We start from the raw sequence: 9,074 nt of genomic DNA, 5'->3' as shown, positions 1-9,074 counted from the left end.
CAAAATTTGTATGCTTTCTTGTTAGCTGGTTTTAAACTGCCTTGAGGTATTTGCATGCTTCTTGATTAAAAAAATATGAAGAAGTTGCAGTTATGCCTTTAAAAGCCTAGCCACCAATGCCTAAAATAGGAAGGTCCTATACACGGCCTACTTTAAAAAAAATATAAGACAGGTGAAGAAATGGCCGTTTGACTGTTCGATCACGACAGATTTTTCAGAGGGACACAGAAAGACAACGCTTCATGGCAACTTGTATGAAAATCTGTCTGTCAAGTAGATGAATTCAAAACAGATGACCTCATCTTTTCTTTAATTATAATCGCCAGTGTTGTCAAATGATGTGCTTCTTGATTTTAAATCTGAGCTTTGATCAACCTAGAAATTTTGGAAATATGACTGTTAATTTTCAGGATAAAAACACCAACAATTTGGTCATTTTCATTTACTGTGTGACGTCATCAAAGCATTTCATAGGTGAGAGTGGTTTTTACTCTCATTCAATGATGTAACCCTACACTTAAGTCAAAAAATTTGGAACTTTTTACAGTGTGTTCATATTTTTACGATGTGTTCAAGAAAGAGGGACTGTCAACGGGGGCACAGCTTTCTTTTTATGCATCAAGTGTTAACTCCTTATCCCACTGAACGCCCTAACTGTTCTCAAAGGTCGGGTACAATCACTGCCAAAAGTCTTGGAACACTGACGTCGGTTTTCAAAAGCAAATTTAGCCACCCCAATCCTCCCAAGAAACAATGTTGATTAAATTTGGGAAAAAGGTTATTGAGTATACTTTTTCTTGTGGTTTGAATGGCATTTTCCTAAGCTATCAACACTGTTTTGGAAAAGGGGAGAGGGGCTGGGAGAAGTAGTATTCGGGGATGCAAACTAAAAATAGAAAAGCACTGCGCAAAGTGTTGGGTGTTCCTAGTAATTTTGGCAGTGATTGTAGATTATATCAAATGGCAAATAACGCACGAGAATACGAAGGCATACTCACAGAAATCGCATGTCTTTCTGCAAATATCTTTCATGTCTGCTTTATGGCTTTCGCAGAAACCAGCTGCCTTCCAAGTACTACAGTATGGTCCTTCCCTATCAGTTGTGTCTTGGCAAGGACCTTTGAGTAAGAAACAGAATTTGTTTTAATATTAATCAACAGTGTAGGGTTACTTGGCTAGAGAAAGAATAAAGGTAAAAAGGGGCACTTGTACCAAGATCTTTGGTGCATATTTGGGCTCCTTTCCATTCAATAGTGTAAATGAGCACCGCAACAGTTTGGTTTGAAATCGATCTGATCTTAGTTTTAACTAGCTATTTTTTGGCAATTGTGAATCTTAAATTTTCTCCCCTTGCCCATATATTATCAGTTTTTTAATGGGACGTAATTGAAACAGCTCTATCAGGTTTCAAAGAAAATAAAATGTGAATCACACTACCTTTCTTTGTTTTCTAGGGTTTCTTCACTGGAAAAAAATTTAATCCAAGGTAAGCTTTTTTATACTTTTTGATTTTATCTTATACAATGGAAAGCAAGCTGCTTGCAAATACATACCTGTAGGTGGCATGGTCGTTGCTGGAATTGACTTGCAGCTACCATCTTGGAAGCTGACGTCATCAATAGCAATGTCTCCTTGATAATTTTTGCCACGTATGCCTTCAAAAATGACCTGAAAGCGAGATGATTGGACAGTTTGTTTAAGTGATCAATTTAAAACGTACTCACTGTTAAAACTTCTTACGTTCCTCTATGCCGAGGATTTTCAACCTGATGATATGTTTATAGTATGACTAGTTTTAATAGTTCAAACTTCAATCTCTATCTAACAAAATTCATTTAAAACTCGTCGTATTTTCGAACATAGAGTATATCTCTAACCATAACACACTGGCTATTTCTAAAGCCCTCCATACAATTTGAGACCAAGTTAGGGTTTGTAGTGTAACTGCAACTATGCTGGGTTCGACCCAGGTTAAGTCAACACATCTCTTGAATTGTGCTCATCCCTGGTTAGCTCGTGAAAATGGAGTGTAAATGCAATGCCAAGAACTTAACCACCTTGGCAAAAAGCTTTCATCGTTTTAGGCAATCTTAGGGGCGGATCCAGAGCAAACTTGAAGGAGGGGCAGTTGGTAGTGGGGGCGCTGAAAATTTTTAAAAAATTGGTGACGAAGAGTACGCTGTAAACAACAATTTCATATCCATTCACGGAATAAACAACAAAACTTTGAGGTAATCCTTGAAGCAAATTAACCTATCGGTCTCAGAAACTTTTTCACCTGATGTTCATTCTTCAAAAGTGGCGCGCAATTTCCAAAAAAGGGGCGCCAGACTTGCTTCAATTCGTCGAGGGAGGGTAACTGCCCCTAGTTGCCGCCCTTAAATCCGCCACTGGGCAATCTAGCATAGATACAATTTGCTTATATAAGAATTAATAATAAGGGTTTCTTGTCTTGTATCTTTTGAAACCCCGATCCTTTTTTCCAAATTTCTTTATCAAAGGTCCGTGTAAAAATTTGTCTTTACGTATGGCTTGGTTGTACATATCTAGGGGCACTGGAAATCATCTAACGCTAGAAATATGCGAATTTACCTGATAACTTCCTTTTTTGCTTCTTGATGAAAGATTCAGCCTTATCTTTTTCCATTCATTGCCTTGACTGCCTGATAAAGAAATAAGCCTTCGCATAGATCCAGTTCTTGCCTCTTTAAGGTGGACATTAAATTTTCCGATGTTGACTGGATCAGCAGAATACATATGAATGTAGAATGTCATGCACTTTTTCCCATTGAGCATTTTGCTGAGCATTCTTGCAGTATCATTTTCCACTCTAGGATACGAGGCCTCGATGTAAGCAAATGCTCCTATAATAGAAACAGATTCATACAGTTTACTCTACGTAGTCTTCACTGAATTAAACAAAACTTTTGAAGAGGGGAGAGGAGTCGTCAGTTTAAAAGTTTGATAGCATGCAGCATTAAAATATATTTTTGCAACATATTGTTTGTTTCAAGAAACTTTGCAGAACATCTTTGCATTTGATAACATTTATCAAGCTATCTTTGCTGTGTTCACAATGAGCTTTTCGATTCGACTCGAATAGACGTGGATATTTGATACTTAGGCCTAACTTGGAAGCCTTCTATCCTCGTTTACAAGATCCGAAATCAGCAACTAAGGTTCGTTTTGATGTCATCAATACAATTTCCTCTACAGCATTGGATATAATAACTTTAAAAACATAGACTACAATCCCTTATAGAAATAGTTGAGACTTTTCAAAATTTGTTGATATTTTCTCTTTCCTTTAAAAACCGCTCCCCTCTACCCATTGAATGATGAATTCATGTTCTCGAAGTACAAATGATAGAGCTAATAGCCCAGCATTGATTCTTTTTCGTCGTGTACATATGTTCTACAAGCTTTTGCTCTCTGATGGATATTGTTAGAAGTTCAGTCAAATCTACGCACCTAATCTTCCTGTTGTGTGATCAACACTAGGTCCAGTTCCCCCGCTGTATGTTGCGCCTTTCCTCAGTGTCCAATCAAAATCGTCATCATTCGCTTGTGTGAAATGACAAAAGTCGTCGTCAAAAATGCAATCATCAGCACCTGAAACAAGTCAAAGAAGGCTTTAACGAATTCCTTATTTTCACAGAGTTGAAACAGCTAAAAATTTAACTGTTTTTCAATACAAGACTCTACCTTTTACTTTCATCCAAGAATTGTTCTAAAGCAGTATTAAAATCTTACAACCTTTTTGTATTCGTCTCTGGATCATTGCATCTTTACTTGCTAACTGAAAGGGGAATTCACCACAAGGCAATTTGATTTTCTCACTAGCTTGGACAATTATCTTCGATAGAAAAATGCCCTTTAAAGGTCATTTTCATTATATTTTCAGCTTTTAACTTACCCTTTAAATCGACAACACTCTTTCGAAATGCTGGCTTTGTGGTTTTCCCTGACAAAAGATGAGAAATTTTGAAACATATTTATATATTTGAAACAGAAATTATAATGAAACAGTATAAAACAAGAATCTTAATTTATAAGAAGACTGCTTTAAAGTTAGAGGAAAACTTTCCAAGAAAAAGAGAAAGAACTTTAGTGTTCTTCACCAGGAGCTAAAGATAGCATTGATTAAAGTAAATCGGGTCATTAGGCCTGTGAAAGTCAACTCTGTTTGTTCAACTCATATCGGGTAAGTTATTTAATGCTGAAATGAGAATGGGGGACTGGGGCGAGGAAATCATATCTGTCACAAAAGACGTAAGCTAACTGGGCGATACATAGACACGTAAGTTTAATTTCAGGGTTCATAAAAATGCTTGAAGTTATTTGTGAATGTTATTTAAATTCTCTGCTCGCATAGTTATTTAGTTCTTGTCCCACTCTGTAATACATTTAGGCCCGTTTCTTCCCATTTACCAAACCATCGTACCCGAACAAGCTGCATAGGCCGTCTTTTTTGCATTTCTTCCAATTCAATTCAGCAATCTATCAAAGATTGGACTACACTTACCGTTGCATCTGTATAACAACATTGCTTGTACTGAATCAATGCCAGTAAACCCAACCTCATTTCCAAGCTGAACTACCCCAGGTTGCTTAGCAGCCATTGTTATGTTACCATTCATTGTAAAGGAGGTTTCGTCGTACTGCATCATGCTGTAGTAGTCGTATGGTGTTCCAAGACTGTCTACCTTTTTCTGTTTATCAAAATTGTAAGCATTGTCTGAAGAGGTAAAATATACGTGTAATTATAACTTTCTTTTGATATTAAACCAATTGAAATCGACGAGCAATATACCTAAGTCAGCGAGTAAAATATCGTTATGAAGAGAGAAAGCTTTGTTTCATAGAAGTTTCATATTATATAGATGTTCATTAGATTATTGGCCCTGAATAAAGTTTCTGGCTTTTGGTTTTTCATTGCCAAGAAAGTATGATTTTTTACTGGGTTTATGAATGTGAAAACTTGGACCAGAACTGACTCTCACCACCAAGAGGCATGCATAAGGACACGATGCCTTCAAATCTCTTTCGGGCTGATTCCGCAAAAAGAAACCAAATGCTGTAAATAAGGATTATTTCTGAATTTCGGTTACGTATTGTTTTCATTACCTGGATCAATGTTTTCCCAGATGACGTCAATGTAATTGTCCCTATCTGGACGGCTTTGTTCGTGCCAAAATCCCATCGCATGGGCTAGAAGAGATAAAAAAATTGTTTACGAGGATTAGGTTTAACGTTCACGTTCGTAAAAGATATTAACTATAATAGATTAATCAAATCAATTTGTTTATAATTTTTTATAATTATATATATTAATTTTTTCTGCGAAAAACATTTGGAGCATGTTTACAAGAAGCAGTTCATTGTTTGGAGTCAAAGAAGTCCCTGAAAGACTCTGAAAGGTTCTGCATGTAATTAAATTACTTAAATGACAATATCCAAAGTTCTTTAAAAAAAACTTATTTTCAATTAAATTCGAACAACTTCAAGATCCGGAGTTTTAATTTGGTATTCAAAGCGTTGGTCTTGCTGTCTGCATTCGCTCAGCAGCCCGTTGTTTGAGTATTTAAAACTCTACGCAACTTCAACTTTAAAACTATATAACTTAAAAGTATGGTTTTCAGGGGGCCTTAAAAGTTAAATGTATGACGTCATACCAAGTTCGTGAGCAACAGTAGCTCTGCTGTGACAGCCATTATCCAAACACAGTTCCTGTTTTCCTCCTTGGCGCCCAACGTAGGACCAGCATCTTCAGAAATACGACGATTTAAATTCTCAAGCAAGAATAAATTTGATTGAAATAGTTATCATAGTTACAATCTCAAATATAGAATTGGCTTACATTCCCATTTCTAGTCATCTGAAGTGGGGAACACGTTGTGCCAGAGACCACGGGGCGTTGTATAGAGTTGGGGGGGAGGGGGAGAGCTTTTTCAATGAATAATTTTAAGGCGAGTTGATGGTGAGCCATTTTATAATTCATTAAGTTTCTAATAAAAATCCTTTTTCAAGTTCGTTAGGCGGCTTGCCACTTGCTTCTTGGATAATGCTATGCATAGGCTTCGATTTTATTGCCAGTGTGGTATTGGTGCAAATCGCATTGCGCTTCAAAAGTTTAGTATTTGGTTTAACGCAAATCTTATTGGCCATTGAAATTAAGTTTCATCTGGATCCAATAAAAGACAAATTATTGGTGTTAACAAGCTCAAAGACTACTTAACGAAAAAAGCTTGATTGGATACTGACCCAGAACAATTATTGAATATGTAAATGTAATCTTTTTCGGTTGTTCTTTCAACGAATTTCAAACAGGCATATGACTCCCATTCTCTGAAGCCTTGGAAAATTGCAAACATTGCCTCCTGATTTGCAGCTAGAAACAAAAAGAGATGGCAAGTTTTTTGCAGCAGAATAGAGAGTTTCTGTGAAAAACACTACAAAAGCCTATACAGAGCTCCTAATATGGGTTTAGAGGAAATGGGGCTGTTCGCTTACCAACTTTGTTCATTAAGCCATGACATACTACAAAGAAAATATAAGACGAACATTTATTAAAATTCATAGGCTTTTAAATTCGAGATGATACGAAAATCGACAATTCTTGCTTGGACTGGCATTAAAGCAACCTAATAATTACTCTAGACTTTTGGTAAAACCTTTTGTGTTGAAAGATAATGCAGAAAAGATGTTTCAAGGACTTTAGGAGCTATACATAATGCTAAAAAAAAGAAATTTCACACGTACATGTCTCGTTTAATAATTATTTTTATCTTCCTGCATAATTTTGTGAGTTGCAGAGAAAAGAACACAGTATAGATATTTTTGCTGTAAGATGTAGCAACTATGGGATCAAAGAACGTAAGTCGCTAATATGTTTTAAAGTGCTGTAAAATTCTTGCTATCTGGTAGGTGACTCCAATTAAGATAAATGCTTAGTCAAAATTATGGCAATGTTGTATGCCAAGAAATTGCATTTTTTATTGTAACTTTCCCAGCAACTCACCAAGATCAGCTGATATCTCATATGGGACAACTCTGCTTGGAAGCCACAGAAGGCTTTGATCTTTGCTGCTGCCAAAAGCAAGGCCAGATTTTCCGGAAGTACTCACATCGCCTCCTGTCAGTACCAACAACTTCTGCATAGCTGTGAGACGCATGTCCCCTTGGTACAACCCCGGATCCCTAACTGAAGAAAGAAGAAAATACCAGACTTTCACATTTGTAACAGTGGCGACCGTATCAAGGGACTGATGTTAAGCAATTCAAATGTTCAGCTTGTATTTGCAGAGAATTTAATGTTGTAGGATTAATTGAAAGTTTGAATCAAAATAAATAATTGTTTTAAGATCAGCAGAATAAAAGTAGGAAGCATAATATTTAAGGAAAATGTTGTTGGAATTCGTTATCGAAAAAACGTCTATTAGGATGTCAGCTTTATCTTAACAATATATAGCTTTGCAAATAAGATTAATATTGCAGCTGAAGATAATAATATATATACAGCTATACTTGGTGGAACTGCTTCGCGATAACTTTTATCAGTAACTGAGAGACTTAGACTGATAAGATGACACCACATGACGTTACTTGTGATAAAACTACCTACCATCTTTGGGCCTAACAGCTGCTGCAGTGCAGATGAAAGCCAATGTCAGAATCAAGTGTCGATGCATCTTTCGCTGCTAGCAGATAACTTTCGTTTACCTTTGTCAGCAAGAATAAGCGTATAGGAAAAATAGCGAGTCATATTTGTATTGCCTTTCTGTTTATACAGTTGATTGATAATTGCAATCACATTGAATGTATGTTGACGATCTAATGTTGCTTCAGTTGCTTTGAAAATGCCTGTATTCTTAAGTGTATTTGGGGATACTTAATTGATCTCTAACAATTCTCTCTGAGAAAATGTTAATTAGTACATATTTATAAAATCTGTGTAAAGTATTTATGGTTTTAGAGGCTGGATATTGCAGTTAAATTGTAAGGTGACCCCTTCAGTGCAAATCTAACCATCGAATGAAAAGCTTGGTGCACTATGTTGATAATTAATTCCAAAACTTTTAAATAAAGAGTTTTCACCTTATTGTTAGCGTAGCATGGTTTCTCTATGGTGTTGAGCGTAGCATAGTTTCTTTATAGTGTTGTACTTCTCATTGTAAAAAGTGTCATCTAGAGAAGTTTTTTAAGAAATCAGAAAGAGCTATCAATCAAAGAGTTTGCAGTCACAAGACTAAGGTAGCAGCTAAACAAATGCAAAAATAGACAAACAGTAGATTTTCCCATAATATTTCTAAAAACCGTCGATCAATCTCATTAGCTAATTTTTGTCACTCTTGATCATGTATACAATAGTCTATGGTTGTTAAGTTGTGACAGAGGTCTACAGTCTGCATCATGTTCTTTTCCCTGTACTTTCTAAAACAGCATATGCTCATTGCCATCAAAACTAATTAAGATTTTGGACATAGCAGCCCCCCTCAACTTTTGTGGTTCCTGTTCATAAGCACTTGAAATGCAGGCCAACCATCCCGGACAGTCCAGTGCAGTACGTTTTGCAATATTTGTGTTCACTATGAAAACTGAAATGACATGACATCTTCTTGAATCACAAAAAAAATCACAAGACTGTTTGGCTTTTGTGAAGAAATCTCACATCTTGCACGTTCCTGAAAAACATTTTGAACTTTGGACTTTGAGAATACCTTTGGTCAGAAGAAATTTAGGGGCAGAGTTGGACCAATCAGGTGTTTCTTTTTGAAATATTTCTTTTACCTAGCACCTTCAAAAAGCTATTTTAACTAGTTATGCCACGTTTTCTTTTTTTGCAACATGGTAAAGGATAATCGTTTGCCTGTTTCAAACTTCCTTGATAAATTGATGCCAATATCGTTTCAATTTATCTAGCATCACTAATTAAAAACATTATGTTTGTTACTTAATTTTATGTTCATTTCATTTTGTAGACCGGCAGCCTATCGGTTTATAAACAGTGCTGAATTCATAAAATCTACCTTCTTCCTGCTATAAAATAATAAAAATAAATAAAAAAAATTCAA

At 35.9% G+C, this 9,074-nt stretch overlaps 1 protein-coding gene across 1 annotated transcript; it reads right to left on the bottom strand.

Annotated features, from left to right (window-relative positions):
* Nucleotides 1–239: 239 nt before the first annotated feature.
* On the bottom strand, nt 240–7,766 carry LOC135688420 (meprin A subunit beta). The gene is made up of 12 exons (XM_065205260.2): nt 7,625–7,766; nt 7,022–7,204; nt 6,265–6,391; nt 5,676–5,767; nt 5,128–5,211; nt 4,526–4,738; nt 3,917–3,964; nt 3,472–3,612; nt 2,593–2,864; nt 1,554–1,668; nt 999–1,118; nt 240–375 (listed from the first exon to the last, which is right to left on the bottom strand). Exons 1-12 carry the CDS (start codon nt 7,689–7,691, stop codon nt 371–373), a joined length of 1,467 nt encoding a protein of 488 aa, XP_065061332.2. The 5' UTR covers nt 7,692–7,766; the 3' UTR covers nt 240–370.
* Nucleotides 7,767–9,074: the final 1,308 nt, after the last annotated feature.

This window comes from Rhopilema esculentum, chromosome 19 (assembly GCF_057945365.1).
Source record: "Rhopilema esculentum isolate cy_ngs chromosome 19, ASM5794536v1, whole genome shotgun sequence".
NCBI classification, from domain to species: Eukaryota; Metazoa; Cnidaria; class Scyphozoa; order Rhizostomeae; family Rhizostomatidae; genus Rhopilema; species Rhopilema esculentum.
The sequence above is the reverse complement of the archived record's forward strand: the minus strand, read 5'-3'. Positions and strand labels throughout refer to the sequence as shown.

Excerpts from the sequence above, each read along its gene's own strand:
- LOC135688420 (XM_065205260.2), bottom strand. The coding sequence starts at position 7,691 with ATGCATCGACACTTGATTCTGACATTGGCTTTCATCTGCACTGCAGCA. Across the intron at positions 6,392-7,021 it reads TGAGATATCAGCTGATCTTG|CTGCAAATCAGGAGGCAATG; the intron begins GTGAGTTGCTGG and ends TTTTGTTTCTAG. Across the intron at positions 3,965-4,525 it reads GTTGTTATACAGATGCAACG|GGAAAACCACAAAGCCAGCA; the intron begins GTAAGTGTAGTC and ends ATCTTTTGTCAG.